Source organism: Rhipicephalus microplus, chromosome X, assembly GCF_043290135.1.
Source record: "Rhipicephalus microplus isolate Deutch F79 chromosome X, USDA_Rmic, whole genome shotgun sequence".
In the NCBI taxonomy this organism is placed as follows: Eukaryota; Metazoa; Arthropoda; class Arachnida; order Ixodida; family Ixodidae; genus Rhipicephalus; species Rhipicephalus microplus.
In genome coordinates, this window is record NC_134710.1 from 375610258 (window position 1) to 375630799 (window position 20542).

The window sequence follows — 20542 nt, forward strand, 5'->3', positions numbered from 1 at the left end:
TCAAAATCGAGCGGCCTAGCTCAAAACCGCCGATTCAGTCCAGAAAATTGAACTTTGGTACATAAATTCGTCTGAAAAATTTGTCACAGAAATGCATTAGTGCAATGGAAACCTTGACGACACATTTGGGAAGTGAAAATATCCAAGTGTGAATTTTTTCGTCGGCAACTGTATTAGAGGAAAAGTGTCAACACGTTCCCACCGTTCACGTGTTCTTCTGTGGACGCAGAGCATAGAAAATTCGATCGCGATGACCAGAAGTAGACGTGACAGACATTCTGGCAGCATTCAAGAAGTTATTTGTGGAAATTGCTTCGATTATGTGCCACGCAACACTTCAAACGAGATATCAGCAGCGTTCCTGGAACGGATGACATCCGCCTATCAATCGCCGCCAGTTTCATGCTACCAATTAGACTAGATGTCACGAACCGCTGCGGAGAGCACGTTTCGCCATTAAGGGCAGACGCTTGTCTTAAAAGTGAAACTTTTATTATTAGAGATATTTTAATGAAATTAGGTGTGTATATGTTTCTTACTCCTGTTTTTAAAATGTAATTAATTTTATTGTACCTCAAGTAGTTCTCAGATTATGAGAAAATAGGAGAAATTTAATTAGGCTATTTTTTACGGGGGATTAAGGCACTTTACATTGGTATTTTTTTGGTTCAGTTGAAGATGCAGCTGTAGCCTTGATCTGCCATATGCAGTTATGCTATTTTTATTGATGCTGATATCCACCATCGTATTAAAATTTTCAATTGTATTGATGCTTCATAATTCTAAAGTGTAGTTTGCTCATAATAATGTTCACAAAATCATTTATATACAACTTAGCCATAAAAAATAGCATAGCTCCACAGTTTGATCCCTTACGAGTTCAATGGTCTAACATTTATTAAAATTGGCTTACAAAAACTTAACGAAAAGTTGAATAAGGCTAGTCAGGCTGGCAAAAAATGCAAAGCTGAGAAAATCGCATTAATCGCATTTGAAGTTTTGACACGCGCTGCAGAAATTTCTAAAACAAGTCTTCAATAAATTTCATTTATATGTCTCCTATTTGTTTGCCGGCTAAACAAAAAAAGAAAGTGTCTTATTTCATCCAAGGAATCATTTGAAAAAATTTTTTATGGAAAGCAAGATCTGAGCCCCACCTTGGCAAGTGGTTGAGGGGGCGGAGTGTCCTGTAAAGATCACGGGGTATGAGACTAAAGTCACTGCTTCCTCGTTAATTAGTTTAATTATTAAACACTCAATAAATATTAATTAATCACCTGCATGTTAATCATTAACTTCCTGGATCTTAGGCAACATGCTGCCCTGTGTAATAGGTCGCTATGAGCTGAGCGTTCCTTACGCTCAGCCGCGCGCAGATGTAGTGTGCCAAGACAGTGCTTAGATTTCACGTTTCTGACAAAAAAAAAAAAAAAACGTGAAATCTAAGCAAGCCCCGCCGGGGTGGTCTAGTGGCTAAGGTACTCGGCTGCTGATCCGCAGGTCGCGGGATCAAATCCCGGCTGTGGTGGCTGCATTTCTGATGGAGGCGGAAATCTTGTAGGCCTGTGCTCAGATTTGTGTGCACGTTAAAAAAACCCCAGGGGGTCGAAATTTTCGGAGCCCTCCACTACGGCATCTCTCATAATCATATGGCGGTTTTGGGACATTAAACCCCACATACCAATCAATCAATCAATCAGCATTTCTGACAAGCACTTTTGCGAAATCGCAGCGAAACCAAGTGGGCGTACCTTTACCCTTTGCTCAATTGCTTTCGTAAGTGGAGCGGGGCACGCGCTTTCTGTTCGGTTGCTCGCGGGATCATTCTGCACACGGAGCGGATCGTAAATGTAAAGGTGCCTAATGGACACCGACTCTACCAAACTCTCGTCCCGACGGTGCACTTCTAGCTGGTGCCTCGTTCCAAGCCCGCTTCTTACCACTCTGAAAGCTCGTTGTGAGGATGGTTTCAGACGAGAGTCTCTGCACATCTTGATCGCGTGAATAATGAATAAACTACCAGCGCTAAGCACAAAGACTCTGCCTCGAGAAACATGCACGAGTGCAAGGGGAGACTTACACAATCGTACAGCCCCGACGGCGAACGCGCAAGAAAACTAAAAAAAAAACCACCGGGTTGCTCACGCCAGTCAATGGGAAACGTGGAACGGCGCTTTTGAAAAGTGCGCTGGTCACATCAGCCAATGGGAGCCTCTGTATGGCACACTCAAAATGCACGCTGAGAGAGAGCCAATCAGCAACCTTGGAACGACCTTCAGAAAACCCGCAACAGCGGCCATTCTGCTTGGATGATGCCATTTCGAGATGGCTTAAATTATGCACAAAAGAAATAGCTTCAAATCTAGCTCAAGGTGGTGGTACTCGGCGCGCTGCAATGCTCATGGCGCGTGCCTCAAGTTCGAACAAATCTCGTTCTTTTGGGGGCATCTTAGTGCTGCTAGGGTGCTTCGAAGGCCCATTTAATCGCATTTCCTGACCGAATTCGGTGTTAGTAAGTGCTGAGAGGTAAACATGCCCCGAAAATAAGTTTTGCAAAACAGGCATTTTTTTGCCATTTTTTATTGTTCTAAAGACCCATGTTGGAAGAAGACAGGGCAGCCATGGAATCGGTCTCGTTCTTTACATATGGTGCCGCGAAACCCCGGAGCTCGACTCTGGCTGAAACTAAGATCACTAGGAGCACCCATGGACTGATGTGAGTGCAGGTTGGTTGGAGGCTCGTGATGTGGGAGCCCTCTCGTATACTCTGACTCCCAACTGACTCGCCCTTCGTGATGATGGCTTGAGGTTCGCAATGCTTGGACGTGCACCTAGACGGGAATACACCGAAAGCCCACCGACTATAGTCAACAGCATATCTCCACTCATCGCAATATTTTCTCGTCAATGACTCTTTGGAGATTCGTGAGGCCAGTGGTACAAATTTTATCCCCCACACCCGTCCTGTAGAGACAGCCTTTTGAAGCAGCAAGAGTATGAAGCGCAGGTGTAAACTTCACTAACGAAGGCGGCTGAATCCAGATTATTCAAGCTATGCTTTCAAGACTACCAGCTGCCTACTTACCTGCCTGAGGGAACTTCGTTATGACGTTCTACAGTGAAATCTCTGTGTAAAGAACTTCAGGGGACGACAGAAAAATGTTCATTATTTTGAAAAGTCGTTATAGTGAAAGTCCAAAAATTCACTATAAAAATAACATTTCAGTAACGCAAACGTCCTATCTTTGCAACAGTACGTCCTTTAAGTTTCTCACAACAATGCACACGTGAACGTAAGACAAAGCATGTTTGTTTGAAATAGTCCGTGATTGTTTTTTGACGGGTGGAGCACAAACTCTGCATCACGAATGATTCTAGACCGTCCGCATTTCTATGCACTGCTTCGGTTGCTGTGTCGCTTATTTCTGCGAATATGTGAAGTTTTTTCAACTATTCCAACGCATCCGTGACCGACACAGACTCGTCGCGATCTTTAGGTGCTGCCGTGACATCGACGTCCGTGTCATCGCTGCAATCCTCATCCCGAGTGTCTGTGCCCTGGATGCTCGCAGGATGTCATTAGTTGTAAGCTCCGCTGATGTCCACGTCACCTCGTCAGACTCGACATAGTCGTCAAATGTGGCTGAGGGATCGACGGCTAGCTGCACGGCCACCTTGCTTCAGAGCTCCCTTCCCTCCGCTGCCGGTTCATCACTTTGTGGTTGGCCATCTGTTGTCATCAGGCTGGCCTTCCTCCAGCAGTTTTGAATGGTGGTGGATGCGACGCTCCACCATGTGCCTGTAAGCGTTTCCGCTGCCTCTCGAACGTTGATGGCGGTTGGGCGCTATAGGCTCAGGTTTATGAGCACCCGCTGAACAAAACGATTCCGGAAGTGCGACTTCACGCTCTTTATTATGCCTTGGTCTAGTGGCTGAAGTATCGATGTGCAGTTCGGCGGCGGGAGCTCAAGACGTACATTCATAAGCCGAATGTTTACAATGTGCGCCGAACAATTGTCAACGATCATGAGAATGTGCCGCCCCTCCTTCCTCATCTTTTCGTCTACCGTCAGCTGCCACTCTGTAAACAGTTTGCGGGTCATCCAGGCACGCTGATTTGCCCGATACTGGCACGGCAGCTACACTACGTTTTTCATGCAGCGGGGCTTCGAAGACCTCCAGATCACTAGAGGCTTCAGCGTATCAGTGCAATCTGCATTGCAGCAATACAGCATGGTGACTCGAAACTTCGACTTCTTGCCCCCTTTGCACTACTCTCCTTTAAAATGCATCGTCTTGTCCGGGAGGAGCTGATAAAAGCAGGCCGTCTCGTCTGCATTGAAAATATCAGCCGCCGCGTAGGACTTCACCATTTCGTGGAAACTTTCCTCTCTCAACGTGTCTGCTGCTGATTCATCGGCTGCATTTTTTGCCAGACACCGTCTGCCAGGTTACGCCGTTTCGTTGGCGAAAACGGTGGATCCAGCCAGAAGACGCTTCGAAGCCGGTGACTTCAAGAATAGTAGCGAACTGCTGCACCTTTTCCTGTAGCATTGGGCCTGACATGTACACATTCTGTGCTCTCACGTCTTTAAACCAAGTGAGCACAGCTGCGTCAATATTCTGGAAGTCACCGAGCCGCAGTCGCTTCCTTGATGGAACAAGCTGAGATTCTTGCTGGTGCTTGAAGATGTTCTCTTTGTCTTTCAGAATCATGGCGATCGTCGACCGCGCCACTCCACGTTCTTTAGCCACAATGGCTCGTTTCTTTCTGCCTTGTATTTCTCGGAGAATGTCTACTTTGTCACTCAACGAAAACTGCTTTCGCTTTTTGCCGCAGGAATGGTTGTTGAGTTCATGGCAACACCAACGCCGGCACATACTTCTATTTGTTTTTGTTTATTTGTTTACTACATACTGCAGTCCGTAGACCAAGCAGGAGGGGCACAAAAAGGGAGCATAGCGAAAAAAACGAACAAGTTATACAGCAAGTTAGAATACACAAAGCTACTGAAAAACAAGTCATACTAAATAGGATGCTTAGTTATACATATCTTGAAAAAAAGCAAACAAACTTCTAGAAACAGTTTCAAGCACAAAAAAGTAAAGCTACACAGTTGAAATAATAAGATGAGGTAATCTAGCATTGAAATATCAACAGTGTTGATTACACAAAAAGATGCATGTAGTTTTCAAAGTCGGGAATGCCACGTTCAGGAAAAACATTTGAAGGCAGTGCATTCCATTCGCTAATGGTTCTCGAAAAGCAGGAATATTTGAAAAGGTTAGTACGTGCAAAGTAAGGTGTCAGACATGATTGTGAGCATGCCTGGTTTTCCTGGAAGAAGAGGGAGAAATGTATTTACTGGGATCGATATTAAACTGATGATTACGAAGCAGGAAAAGAAACTTGAGTCTGGCGATAGTTCTACGCTGTTTCAAGAGCGGAATGTTGTTGATAGCCATAAGTGATGAAGGTGAATCAAGATTGTGATAGGTATTATAGATGAATCTTACCGCTCTCCTCTGGACAATTTCAAGTTTATAAACATCCTTTTTAAAACACGGGTCCCAGGCTACGCATGCGCACTCTAGACGGGGTCGAATAAATGTATTATATGCAAGAAGTTTGATCTGAGTTGGCACATTTTTTAGTTTGTGTCTAAGAAACCTTAGTTTTTTAGAGGCGGAGGAACAAGCGTCGTCAATTTGATTACTCCACGTCAGTTGATTGGTAATATTGACTCCCAAGTATTTAAAATGTTCACAAAATACGCAGAGAAAACCAAGATGGAGAGGCCTGGAACGAGTGACAGCACGTGAACAACCGATAAACATGCAAGAAAAACGCGATGGATTGTCATCGCCTCCACATCAGAAAACTTTTTTTTCTCCTGCACCGTCTCAGGTTTTCCCAGCCCATGCTCGCACTCCGCTTACAAAACCTGATGCATCGTCGCCTTCACAAAGGAGGGAAAAAAAAGTCCTCCGCTCGCGTTTTTCTCCTCCCACCTCATCTCAGGTTTTTGCGGGAGGGTGTCCGCTCGCGCTGCGTCGTCTGCTAGCTTAGAGCTTCGACCGCCATGACTCATACAGTGACTGAAATCTGAGAATCCTTGCATTTTGGGATATAAGTTCGTAGTACTGAGGTGTTATTAAGATGATGAAGGAATTAAATAACGATCATTATTCCGGAATGTTCGTTATTCTGAAGTTCGTAGTAGTGAAATATTTTTACATTGAAACTGTGGGCAGTTGGCATGGGATTTCTTTAAAAGTTTGTTAATCTGAAATGTTTGTTAGTGCATTATAACGAGGTTTACTGTATACAAGATTTGCGAGGCCAGGTTGCAGTGTTCATTTGTAGTGTCTGCCAATGAGACTTTAAGAGTGAGAAGAGAGGTAAAAGCGGGACATCGCTAGAAAACATATCACAGCGAATGACTTGATAACTGTAGCGGCGTTAGTGACCACCTGAACCACTCACTAGTTAATTCAATGTAAGGCACTTGAAAATTCCAAGTGCTGACTATGCTCGTGCTTCGACTAAACATGTTTACTATTTGGCACGAGCAGGAATGTGTTGAATATAGAAGAAAACGACGGCCGCATTTAGGGCTTGGGTATAGTCATGAGGGACTTGGATTGTTCCATTAAAGGGAAGAAGACTGGGCAGCCATGGCGTTGGTCTCAGTTTTTTACAAGCATTACAATTGATAAAGCCTTAGAAAGTTGCCCCTTCGTCTGCAGCTACGGTTAACAGCTAGCAGATGCAAGAAAAAAAATGGCAGTGCGTAATTATTCGTTCTTAGTGTAAATGAGGAAGGATACACCTACCAAAAGACTACAAAGTTTGCTGACGTTTTCGCACCCGCTATGGGAGCCTTGTTAAAAATAATAGCCACAAGAAAGGTACCGCGCATTTAAGTATGCCTTAGTGGGTGGTGTAAGCACCGAGAGTACATTGTAGAAAGTGTCCCACTACTCTTGTTCAGTGAATGTGCAGTTGTATGTGCAGGCATTCCAGGTGCAGGCATGATGCAAGCATTTCTTTGGCCAGAAGAGGCGTGCTTGACCAGTAAATTTTGTGGCTTGTAGATCCCACCTATTTTGAGAAGGCATGTGAGGCCACGCGTAGATTACTGACATCATATTCATGTTGTTTAACTTCTTTTTTGAAATAGCTGCTCTCGCTGATGTACTGGTTGTCACAATCGCCGCAGGCTATGGCAGTAAGAAGACTGGAGAAGTTTTCGCTCGGCAACTTGTTCTTCATGTTCACTAAAGCATTCTTTAGCTTCCATGTTGGTACATGCACTATTTTGATGTTCTTTTGCTTCTACATCATCATCATCAGCCTGACTACGTCTACTGCAGGACAAAGGCCTCTGCCATGTTCCGCCAGCCAGCTCGGTTCTGTGCTTTCTGCTGCCAATTTATAGCCGCAAACTTCTTAATCTCATCTGCTCACCTAACCTTCTGTCTCCCCCTAACCTGCTTGCCTTCTCTAGGAATCCAGTTAGTTACCCTTAATGACCAGCGGTTATCCTGTCTACGCGCTACATGCCCGGCCTATGTCCATTTCAACAATGATATCTTTCCCCCGTTTGTTCCCTAATCCACTTTGCTTTTTTCTTGTCTCTTAAGGTTACACCTACCATTTTTCTTTCCATTGCTCGCTGCGTCGTCCTCAATTTAAGCCGAACCCTCTTTGTAAGTCTCGAGGTTTCTGCTCCGTAGCTAAGTACCGGCAAGATAAACCTGTTATATACCTTCTTCTTGAGGGATAGTGGCAATCTACCTGTCATAATTTGAGAGTGCCTGCCAAATGTGCTCCACCCCATTCTTATTGTTCAGTTACTTCAATGTCATGGTTCGGTTCCGCGGTTATGACCGGCCCTAAGTAGACATAGCTTTCTGCAACTTCAAGTGCACTATTACTTATCTCGAAGTGCTGCTCTCTTCTGAGGTTGCTGTACATTACTTTCGTTTTCTGCAGATTAATTTTAAGACCCACCTTTCTGCTCTCCTTGTCTAACTCCGTAATCATGAGTTGCAATTCGTCCCCTGAGTTACTCAGCACTGCAATGTCATCGGCGAAGCGCAGGTTACTAAGGTATTCTCCATTAACTCTTATCCCTAACTGTTCCCATTCTAGGCCTCTGAAAACCTCCTGTAAGCACGTGGTAGATAGCATTGGGGGGATTGTATCCCCCTGCCTTACACCCTTCTTGATTGGTACTCTATTGCTTTCTTTATGAAGCACTATGATAGCAGTTGATCCCCTGTAGATTTCTTCCAGGATGTTTGTATATGCTTCATCGGCGGCCTGATTCCGCAGTGTCTGCATGACTGCTGATATTTCTACTGAATCAAACGCCTTCTCATAATATATGAAGGACATGTATAGTGGTTGGCTATATTCTGAGCATTTCTCTATTGCCTGATTGATAGTATGAATGTGGTCAATTGTTGAGTAGCCTGTTCGAAATCCTGCTTGTTCCTTTGGTTGATTGAATTCTAATGTTTTCTTTACTTTGTTAGCAATTACCTTTGTAAATAGCTTGTATACTACAGAGAGCAAGCTGATCGGCCTGTAATTCTTCAAGTCCTTGTCATCTCCTTTTTTATGTATTAAGATGATGTTAGCGTTCTTCCAAGACTCTGGTACTCTACTAGTGGGGAGACACCTCGTAAGCAATGTGGCTAGTTTTTCTGACACAATCTGTCCTCCATCCTTCAGCAGATCTGATGCTACCTCATCTTCACCAGCAGCTTTGCCTCTTTGCATGCTGTCAAAGGCTTTTCTGACTTCTTCTATCATTACTGGTGGGGTGTCATCTGGGTTACTGCTAGTTCTTATAGTATTAAAGGTCGGGGTTGTCCCGGCTACACTGCAGGTCTCTGGAAAACTCCTCAGCTATTTTAACTATCCTATCCATATTGGTAGTTATTTTGCCTTCTTTGTCCCTTTGTGCATACATCCGATTTTTGCCTATCCCAAATTTCCTCTTCACTGCTTTGACGCTTCCTCCGTTTTTCAGGCATGTTCAATTCTTTCCATGTTTTACCTTTTTAAATAGGATATCTTAAGCCTATTAATCAGCTTTGAAAGCTCTACCAACTCTATTTTGTCTGTTGTGTTGAGGCTTTCATGCTTTGACGCTTCTTAATGAGATTCTTCGTTTCCTGGGACAGCTTGCCAGTGTCCTGTCTAACTACAGTACCTCCAACTTCCACTGCACACTCCATAATTATACTCGTCAGATTATCATTCATTGCCTCAACGCTAAGGCTGTTTTCCTCAATAAGAGCCGAGTACCTGCTCTGAAGCGAGACTCTGAATTCCTGTACTTTCCCTCTAAGTGCTAGTTCATTGATTGGCTTCTTGCGTATCAGTTTCTGTCGTTTTTACTTCAAGTCTAAGTGTGTTCGAGATCTTACCATTCCATGCTCACTGCATCGTACCTCGCCAAGCACTTCCACATCCTGCACGATGCCTGGGTGTGCACTCACTCTATTTCGTTCTTATTGTCGCCATTAGGGCTCCCCCATGTCCATTTATGGTTCCCTCCCTTTCGGTAGAAGGTATTCAAAATCCGTAAATTATTGCGTTCTGCGAATTCTACTAGTAGCTCTCCTCTGGGGTTACGAGTACCGATACCATATTCTCCTACTGCCTGATCTTCAGCCTGCTTCTTCCCTACCTTTGCAATAAAGTCTCCCATCAGTATAGTATACTGCGTTTTTACATTACTCATTGCCGATTCCACGTCTTCATAGAAGCTTTCAACTGAAGCGTCATCATAGCTGGATGTAGGCGCGTTAAGCCTGTACCACTTTCCTTTTGTATCTCTTATTCAGTTTAATTATGATACCCACCACCCTTTCATTAATGCTATAATACTCCTCTATGTTGTTTCTACATAGCACACAGCATACCTGACTTTCCACAACATTAGTACTCACGTCGGTAAATTTGTGCATGTGTGTCTTGACCATGATTTTGACTCGACATGAAGGCCTTCTGGTTAGGCTAGAACTGCCATTAGGTGAAGCTTGCCGGTCTATTGTTGAATTCCAATAGCGGAGTCGGTGCAGCCGACTGACTTCGCGAGCGAGCGCTCGACTCTGGCGTAGAGCAAATCCTCCAAATCCGCCATCGGAACACAACCCGCCCTGCTGGAGCAAGGCGGAAGCTGCCGCGTTACCCAGGATACCTTGCGCGTGGTTTTTTCCGCTGTCTGTTTCCCACGTGGTTTACCAGCATCGCCGCATCGTTCGTTTGCTTGTTCAGCGCTATTCACCTGTGTAGAATGGATATCACGCCAAGCGTGCAACAGCTATTGTCCACGATGTCTGCTGTCGCTATCGAGTAGCAGAAGCATTGCCGCACGCTTTGCCGAGGTAGCCGAGCTGTCCATGCCATCTGCCATTATCAACACAACTCGCGCCGCGCCAGCCGCGCCCCGAAGCAGGCAAACGTGTTAAAGGAAATGCGTCACGCTGAGTTCCGGTCCACTCCACCGATTTCGGTGGAGCAGTTTTTTCTGCTCCACGGAGGGACTCCCGCTCTGAATCCCCTCCAACTCTCTCATTGGAACTTTTGACTCTCGCTCTCACTCTGTCATTGGAACACACTTGCTCTGAAAGGAGCAGAAAAACTTGCTCCGACTCCGCCATTGGAATTCAACATGAGTCATGCCTTCTCTTTTTCTTCTTCTTCTTATTGCCAATGCAATGGCGAACGTCCTCAGCTACCTACTTATTGCTGGTAGCTTGCATTTCAAGAGTAGCATTAGGTAACTTCAACTAAATTTTTCATTTCAAGTTCTTGAGATGGTGTTATTAAGTCTGTGATTATTTTTTAGCATCACAGCGTAGGCATGGTAGCTACTTATACGCCATGATCATGATGATTACGCTGCTGACTAACAAAAACGCCTTCCAGACCACACATTCTGTCTGCCATCATGGCACTTTCGCCCCGACGCGGTGGTCTAGTGGCTAAGGTACTCGGCTGCTGACCCGCACATCGCGGGTTCAAATCCCGGCTGCGGCGGCTGCATTTCCGATGTAGGCGGAAATGTTGTAGGCTCGTGTGCTCAGGTTTGGGTGCACGTTAAAGAACCCCAGGTGGTCTAAATTTCCGGAGCCCTCCACTACGGCGTCTCTCATAATCATATGGTGGTTTTGGGACGTTAAACCCCATATATGAATCAAAGCCATCATGGCACAACGCATGCAAGGTACCTACTTATAACTCATGATGATGACTATACTCATGATGATGAAGAACGAGCACATTCCAGACCACACATTCTTTTTTTGTCATTGGCGTAGCACATGCAAGGTGCCCACTATACGCCATGGCGATGAAGATGATGACATTGGTGATCATGGACAACGACTGGCTTGTGATGTAGATGACGGTTCGATATGCTCTAAAATGCATTTTGTATGCCTGGAAAGAACAACAACTACCAGGGGAATGTGCCCAGATCTCGTCTTTGCCAACTTGAGGCTAGACCCAATAACATAGCAGTGATAATGAAAGCAAAATGAAATTCACAACTCAATACAACATACTAATTATGACCAATGAACATTGTATGTAACTGTATATCATTTGGCAATCATTTAGATGCGTGATAGGTCAATGTCACAGGTGATTTACGGTAACACTGAACGATCCCACTGCTTCACCCTCTCATCATTCACTTAGTGGACATCCTGTGATTCTGAGCATGTGTGGTACATATATTTCCTTATTTTATAGAAGTGCCCGATTTTTTTTTCGCCACTCTAGGGTCTCTTTCCAGTGCAGAGTTTTCTATGCAAATGTGATGGTCATAGAATTCACTCTAAATCATCATGGAAAACCTGGAAAAGTCAGGGAATTAGGAAAAAGAAAATTGGTAGCAAGCTGGTGAAAGGAGTTTGAGGAAAAGAAGAGGCACCACCTCAGAAATAGAATTCCTAAAACACAGAGCACCAGAACTGTGCAATTTTTCCACCCATTAGAAAATCTGAGGTACCCTCTGCATTGGGAACAGATGTTCTGACCACTATAGTCAGTGACAACTTAAGAATAAAAATCAAAACACATATAAACGAACAAGCACTGCCCCAAAAACTGCGGGTCACTAGCCATTCATCTGTGCGAGAGTCTTGCTACGGGGTTTCCGTTACAACCATAAATACTTTTTGGCTGCTAACACAAATAATACTCCCAATAATAATTAAAAGTTTGACGTCCTTATTTGAAGAAATGTGTTTGGCAGAGAGTGATGTTGAAATTTTTTTGGAAATTGTGAAGGAAGTCAGCATTTTTTAACCAATAACCAGTAGCACCTACTTGTGTCTTCATAAGGAAACCACCAATGTAAAATGTGCGAACGGTACTTGGTGTCACACAAATGAACAATTGTGATTTGATGCCAATTTTCTCGCGTTGGCAAAGTTATGGCTATAGGTGGAGCTTATATTTATTCTTAGGTAGTAACCGAATATTTGGTCACCAGTTTTGGGCAGTGGCAGCCTTGGCAACATCCACAGGCAACCTGACAAAGAGGGCGCATGATAGGCACTGAAGGGGGAGGAGTGCTGACTGTGCCTACCCCCCTCCCTTCTGGATCCGCTGCTGATGAGCTTTCACCTATCTTGCGAGCGATTTGGATCAATAAGGAAACGCATGTTGCTGACAAGGCTTGCATCTTGCAAGCAATCTCAACTGAAGAGAAAATTGACATTGCCTGTCTTTTTTTCTTTGTGACAAAGGGTACACTAAAATTGGCAGTTGTGACAGTGTTCATGCAAGAAATGAGGGCATTGATGAGGGCATGCGCCTTGTATACTGCAGGTCTGGACCCCGTCCTCCTGAAGGACCAGGGACTTTTTAATCAAGCTCAGCCTGCCATTCGTGCTTTCCTCTCGGTTTTAGCACAACCAGTCTGCCTTCTGGCTCACAATGGGGATATTTTTGATTTCCCCGTACTCATGGTATGTACTAACATAGTTTATGGTGGGAGCCTACATTGCCTCTTGCTGAAGCTCCGTGAATGTAACAAGTATTGTCAAATCCACTTATAACGGTCCCAGATATAGAGATCTATCAGTTGTAACGACCATATTTTCGTGCAATTACGATTTTTCTATGCCACCCTTTGAAACTGCATCTACACATAGCAAGCATTTTCGAAGGCCACCTACTGTTACAGTAAACACTTCAGACAGGGTCACAGTAAAAATATGGCGCATGAAAAGTTGAAAAAGTTCAAATGGAAAAAGTTCAAATGGAAGCATGAGGAAAATGTTCGCTTGCACTTGACCCACTAGTTAACTCACTGTAATGGTAACCCAAATTAGCAAATGCCGTACGTTGACTTCAGATGTTGCGAGTGAGGTTGCTTACATTCGAGACGTTTCATCAGCGTCAAAGTGACAGTGAGGAATAACAAAAAAACATAGCGGTCAGTTTTCTCACGACGACCTTTTTAGCTGCCGCTCTTTACAGCTACGACCGCCTATGACGAACCTACCGTATTTACTTGATTCTACCGCGCCCTCGATTGTAACGCGCACTCGGTTTCTACGATGAAAAAAAAAAAAGACATCGATTGCAACGCTCACCCATTTTTCTCGTTGGCCCGGACGATCACACCACTCGGGAAATTGACTCCCTTCGGGAGCGTCTTCCATTTAAATATGAGGTACGGGGAAAGCTTGTGCCCATCTGACGTGTAACAGAGCATTAGTGGACACAATTAGTGCATTTAGTGCAATTAGTAACAGAGCATTAGTGGACGTGTAACATTTCCTTTCCAAACTATAGTTAAAAAAAAAAAACTAGCATGTGTTGCATGTTTTTTTGCACATGCAAAATGCTGAACCTGCCTCTTGCTTTCCTTGCAGGTGACGTCGATGAAGTGCATACCTACTATATATTTATTTGTCTTTGTGTAAGTGAAATGACGTTATACTGATTGCTTTAAATATGTTTGGTGAACTTCACAGCGCTCATAGTGAAGTAACCTCAACCTTTGTTCTAAGACTTCATTGCACATTGTGAGTTTTTAGTTTTTTACTGTTTAGTACTTGCAGAGTGATGTAGGATAGTCATTATTGACACCATCAAGATATACATTTATTCATGTTTATATAAGGTAAATAACACTATACAATGGGCAATCCTCGAGGAAGCTATGTAATTATCATTTTGCAGGTTCCTACACATGCTAAACTTGCAGGCATGAGACAACTGCGCATATTGCGCGTTTTAGATACGTTTACGTTTTTGTGGCAAGCTGCTCTAAAAGCATAAACATTGTAAAAGTTGCGCCGAACTGCTCTAAAACAGCATCAAAAGCAAAAATCTTGATGCCAACCTCAACTTCAGTGGGGGAAAAATACTGAGTTATAGTGAACTGGGATAAGCAGAGTTGGCTACATGACCTTCCAAGCAGTGCCATGAATGCGAAGAAAATGGCAAGAAAAAGCGTGTTTTTTACCTTGCACCATACTAGTGATGCCATAATCTCCTCTGGACTGTTGTAAATGTGCGTGACTTCGCAAAAATGTGCTGCCATCCATCGAGCGCTGCTGCTTATAGCTAGGCTGTGTATTTTGGCGCCAGTGTTGCTTAGAGAAAACCACGAAGTTAGCCACCCTAATTGAGTGGCATGTGTTGCAGAGTTGACTCTCAGGTTCTTTGTTATGCATAGCACATTTCTTCGGTCGCTGTGGTTTTACAGGCACCTACACGGCACCTACACATGCCTGTTTGCCGTGAGCGAGTACCTTGTTGCGTAAACTTGGAATAATCTTCCTGCATGCGAAGTGTCTCCTGCAGCTGTGCTCTGGCTTGTGGGTTCTTAAAGTGGGTTCCGTGAACCCATTTTGACAGGCCAGTTTTCATGGCATTTTCCACTTAAAAAAGCTATCACTTGCCTTATCCGCATGTCGGTATCTACAGGTAGCGAGAGACGCACATGGTAGCAGCACTGAAGACAAACTTGCACGGTTTGCGAACTCGCGGTGACAGAATGCGCATGTAAATCAGTTTAAACAATAGTAACCAGCACCTTGGCACTTTATTCGTGACTCATGATGCGTCAGCGATTATGTGGCACAGTTTTCATAAACCGTGATTTGCCACTGCTCCGTTTTGTCATCAGAACTGACGAGTGCTTTAAGAGGTGTAATTGCATGCCAGCTCTGGGCTACACGAGTTTTTAGGCTTAGCTTCACATTCGACCGGTGTTTCGGTCGACAGCTGTTCCGCACTGACAGGCATACCTCCTGTTTTTCCTTTTATTTTTATTTTTCAACAGCCTGGCATCTGCACGTTCAGTGGTTCATTTTTGTGGACATATTGCTTACTTGTGCTGCGCGTTGCGAGCGCTTTACGCAAGTCACGGGGTGGTGCAGGTGGCAATCGCAAGTCTATGTGTTATCGGGAGTTCTGCATGAACAGTGATGGAACAGGCCAACGTGGGCAGTATTAATAATGCATGGTTGCACGCGTCTAGCAGCGTCGTCACCTAGTATCATCTTCGCTTATTTCGTGCCATACACAAGCGCTTTACGAGGCAGTCGGTGCAGCGAGGTTTCTTGGCTCCAGCTTCGCACCATTGAAGGCAGTCCTGTCTGAGGTGGCCGCGAACAGCAGTGAAGCAAGCTTTTGTTGCGTCTGTTAAGTGCTTGTAATACACTTGACGTTATATCAACCGTACAGCTGAGAAGATAGAGAACCAGACGTACAAAAAGTCAAAGGAATAGTATGCTAAATTGTGTCACTGTTCTTAGGCGAAGGCCCACTCTTGCGTAACTACGATACTTATACAATCACAATTTTTAAATTGTTTCTGAGTGTGATGAGTTTTTTTTTTTTTTCAAATGTTTCTGCAAACGTAGTTTTCAAAATGTTTTATAAATATATTATTTCACTTGTCTGTTACAAAGTGTAGTTCAGTTCATACCTGGCAATAATCCGTTCAAAAACTTTCTTCAAAGTCTGTTTCAGTGTTATGTCTAATATAAACAAAATTTAAAATATGCACTTGTGCTCTCACATTGCTAAAACTTTGTTTTTCAAGCTCTTAGGACGAAATTAAATGCCGCTAACAGCTGCAAAGCAAGGTTTGTCTGCTCCAAAATTGGAATTTCGCTGCTCCAAAAATGGCTCCCAATTCAGTCTGAGCCGTCTCACCCCTGCACATCCAAAAAACTGGCTGCTCGTACTTTATCAGAGATCCATACGGCAACGGATGTCTAGAGACCTTCGAAACACGTCCTGCATGCCGAAGCCTGGGCAGCGAAGGAGTACTTACGAATACACCTTCAAAATAGCATGGTGATGGTATTACCCTCTTGCGGATCAAAGCTCGGTGCAAACCCTTTATACTCGAAAACTCTCAACCACTTTTGTAAACTGTGTTGTGCTCTTGAGAAGCCAAGACTAAATATTTTATAATTTTAGTATCCATATATTTGATGTGAGCACAATAAAATTGGTCAGTTTTGAAAATTTTAGGGTGAAAGAATTTCAAGTTTGCGTTCCGTTTTGAGTTTTTGAAAAACTGTGACAGCTCATGGAATGTTCTTGAATATCCTTGAATTTTCACTTTAGGAACCTGTACGAACCCTGGGGAAGGCATAGCTGCTGAACTGGCGTGCCTATTGCCGGAAGCGCAGACCCCCTCCCCATTCCAAGGATTGCCGGACGGCCCCAAGTTCATTTCAGAGTTCTGAACTGGGCAGCATCAAAGCACTTTTCGCATTAATATTCCAATTGGACAGCAGAACTCACCTGCTCATAGCACCGGAACGTCTTGCTTTCAAAACATAGGTCGTGATGCCTAACAATGTTACTGTAATGAGTGACGAACATCTAATCGAACCCACAAACCTTTTATTTACAGTCACTTCGAAGAGAAATTAGCGATGCTGTTACACCCTTGAGCGATGCTGTTATCACTTTGTGCCGCATTTCATTCAGCTGCTACACTGCAGTTGTCTTGCTGCAGCTGGAAGTACAGTCAACTCTCGTTAATACAAAGTTCACGGGGACTACGAAAAACTTCGAATGAAGTGGAATTCCAATTAACCACAATGAACAAAAAATACATTTATTTCAAAGCAGTTTATGAAAAAAAAATCTGTTATTGCCGTTTGCTTCTGTTTGGTGAATCTTGCAGCAGAAAGCAAGTCCTGCAGGCTGTATATGTGCCCGAGTGCTTCCTCGGCGTTCCTCTCAGCAGTGAAAAACCGCTGCGCGAGGGCAAGGCCCGCAATTACATCAGCAGCCCGCGGTAGTGGCTCACTTGCGACGTCGTCGTCGTCAACCTCAGTTTCGTGACTAGGCTCGCTGGGCCGAACCATCTCCATGATCTCAGCGTCCGACAGTCTCAAAAGGCCCGCGAGTTGCCATAGTAAATGCATGTGGAGCTTCGTCCCACGTGGAAACGCTGAGTCCGCACACGACCGTAACGAGATCAACAGTGAGGCCCGGAACCGGAAACGCCGGAGCAGCCGCTTCGTGATCTGGGGCGCTGCATGCAACTGCGATGCCATGAGCTGACGCTTTGAGTTGCGGCGCTGTCGTCAACTGCGATGCCCTTGGGTGCCGGTCGGACACGCATTGTTGTTTAGAACTTCGAAAATAGGAAATTTAACAAATATTACGATTTCCTCCGGGAATTCGATTGAAAATAAATTCGAATTAACCGAAATTTCAGACCTGTAGCTTCCAATTACCGAGAATTTCTTCCTGTTGAACTGCATGCAAAACTGACAGGACCCCCACTCCACTTCCAATTAACCGATAATTCCAATTAAGCGACTTCGAATCATCGGGAGTCGACTGTATTCGCTCACTTCATCAATGCGGTTAATCTCCTGTTGCGAAGTCAGCCTGACTGCAGGGGACTCATCTTCGTGTTTACTGTCATTGTCTGATGACAGCTCGGAACGGCCTTCGATTCTAGCTCTCACCTCCACGTCAGTCAGCTCCTCATTATCGACATTGTTGTCAATTGTGGCTAAGCCGAAAAGCTCTCTGCACCGAAAGCCTCCCTGACTTAAGGCCACACAGATGGGTCTGATGTTTTGTCATTTGGAATGGACGAGTCTTTGTCGGAACTGCCATCATTTTGCTGGAAACCAGCTTTCCTGAAGCAATTATGAACTACTTTTCCTTTCTCTTGCTTCCAAATGATCGCCAACACTTCGACAAGAAATCTGACGTCTATATTTGATGGCCGATTACTTTGCATGACAAAGAGCAGGCGTTTGACAAGGCGAATACGGTAGACCACCTTGTTGGAACGAACGACTCCTTAGTCAGTCGGCTGCAGTGCCAAGGTCGCGTTTGGCGGAAACTAGGCCAGCTCAATTTCAGTGAGCTGGGGTGGCTTCATGTGGCTGCAGCAGTTACCCAGGAAGAGTAGCACCTTTCTCTTCTATTTTATCATCTCCCGGTCTAACTGCGAGGCTGTTTGGCTTTTCCAATCACCAACAGTTTCTATTTCTCGGTGCTGCTCATGTTGCAACAAAATAACACGGACAAGCGCTCTTGGAGCGCTTACCACCATGACACTGACTGCCGGAAACCGTGCGAGTCCTATTCGGCTCGGCCTTATAAAAGTTAACCACTTTCGTCAGCATTAAATACGTCCTTCTCGTCGTACCTTGCCCGAAGCACTGGTAGCTCGTTCGTCTGCCACTCAGCGATGGCGTCTACACTCACGCTGTTGTGTTCACCGCAAACTCGCATGAATATGATGCCGTCGTCGTGTCCGAGGACCACAGCAAGCTGCTTGGCCCGCTTCCTCAGCAATAGTCCATTGACCAGAATATTGCGAGATCGGACATCACACAGCCACATTAAAGGTGCGGATTCAACGTCCGGATACGTTACCTGGCGTAGTCTGAAGCACTTGGGATTTATTTCCCCCGCAACTTGCGTGCTAGTGATACTCTTGTTGACTATTCAACTCGTGGTCTGCTTGGACAGTCTCAAGATGTCCGCCTACTTCTGACCGTGCGGTTCCGCGTTCACTATCTTCAGCTTGTCGTTTGTCGAAATTCGCTTCCGCTTTCTGAATGCCATTACCTCAGAATATGTGAATAGACAAAACATGTTATTTATTTATTTATTTATTTATACAATACTGCAGGCCACAAATGGGCCCAAGCAGGAGTAAGGGTGTTACAGAGCCGTTAGAACAATTATACAATCTTTGGCGAGGTAAAAACAATAAACAGGACAATACAAAATATTTTGAAAACACTGTAAAATATTAATACAAAATTTTACAAGTCAAACATTTGATCAATAGATTTCAGCACATTGTCAGATGAAAGAATTTCATGCGGGAGGTTATTCTAGTCGGTTATAGTGCGGGGAAAAAAAGAATACTTAAAATTGTTAGTGCGCTTAGATAGGCGAGAACTTTGCAGAATGGTAATTCCTGGTGGGACGCTATGATAACGGAGTCAGGAAGGCCGATGTTTTGAGTCTGATATTCCCGTGTGGTAATTGGAAAAGAAATTTTAGCCTATTCATTTTGCGTCGAGATTCCAAAGTAGGAATTTTATTCATCTGCATTAGTTTGTCGGGGAGTCATAACGGCGGTATCGGTTGTAAATGAAGCGGATGGCTAATCTTTGGATTTTTTCGAGATTGTCAATGTCTTTTGTAGTATGTGGATCCCAGACTATGCATGCGTATTCAAGGCATGGTCGTACTATTGAGTTATACGCAAGAAGCTTTATGTTCGCAGGCGAATTTTTCAGTTTATGTCTTAGTAAGCCCAGTTTTCGTCGTGCTGAGGCGCATACTTTAAGAATGTGGGAGGACCATGTTAGATTACTAGTAATTGTAACGCCAAGATATTTAAAGCTATCAGTTCGCGAGATAGGAAGACCATTGATTGTGTACTGATGTTCATATGGTTGCTTTTTGTTAGTAATACGCATAAATACGGTTTTCTCAGTATTTAGTTTCATGTCCCAAAGGTCGCACCAATTATTTATTGCGTCAAGGCTATCGTTTAGAATTCGCTGATCATTAGAAGAATTAATTGTGCTGGATAACACAGTCATCTGCAAATAATCGTATTTCAACGCCTTCTTTAACACATGATACTACATCGTTAATATAAATCAGGAAAAGTAATGGTCCCAGAACACTTCCCTGGGGGACGCCGGAGTTAACAGGAAGGAAGTCTGAATGAGAGCCATTTATATCTGCAAATTGAACGCGGGAATGCAGGTAAGATTTTATCCAGTTTACGATTGTAGATGGAAGACCCAGTAAATTAAGCTTGAAAATTAACTTTGAATGGGAAATTCTGTCGAAGGCTTTACTGAAATATATGAAAACTACGTCGGTTTGGCCTGATTTGTCAATTACAGCAGAGAACGAATGGTAGCTCCTTCAAGCACAGTCGAGCACGGGAAAACCTAGGCAAAATGGCATCAACTAGCTACTTCCGTGCATGACCAACGTCGCCAGCGTGCTCTTAGACTGGCTTGGCTG

At 44.2% G+C, this 20542-nt stretch overlaps 1 protein-coding gene across 2 annotated transcripts in view; it reads left to right on the forward strand.

Moving 5' to 3' along the window:
- LOC119161062 (three prime repair exonuclease 2) overlaps positions 1-20542 on the forward strand; it is an 86688-nt gene that overhangs the window by 53398 nt on the left and 12748 nt on the right. Inside the window, exons 5-6 of one of the 2 annotated variants that reach the window (XM_037413394.2) lie at positions 12863-13002; positions 13915-13961. In XM_037413394.2, the coding sequence (XP_037269291.2) occupies positions 12863-13002; positions 13915-13961 (187 nt within the window). The remainder of the gene's footprint in view (positions 1-12862; positions 13003-13914; positions 13962-20542) is intronic. The other variant, XM_037413393.2, reaches the window with a different exon arrangement.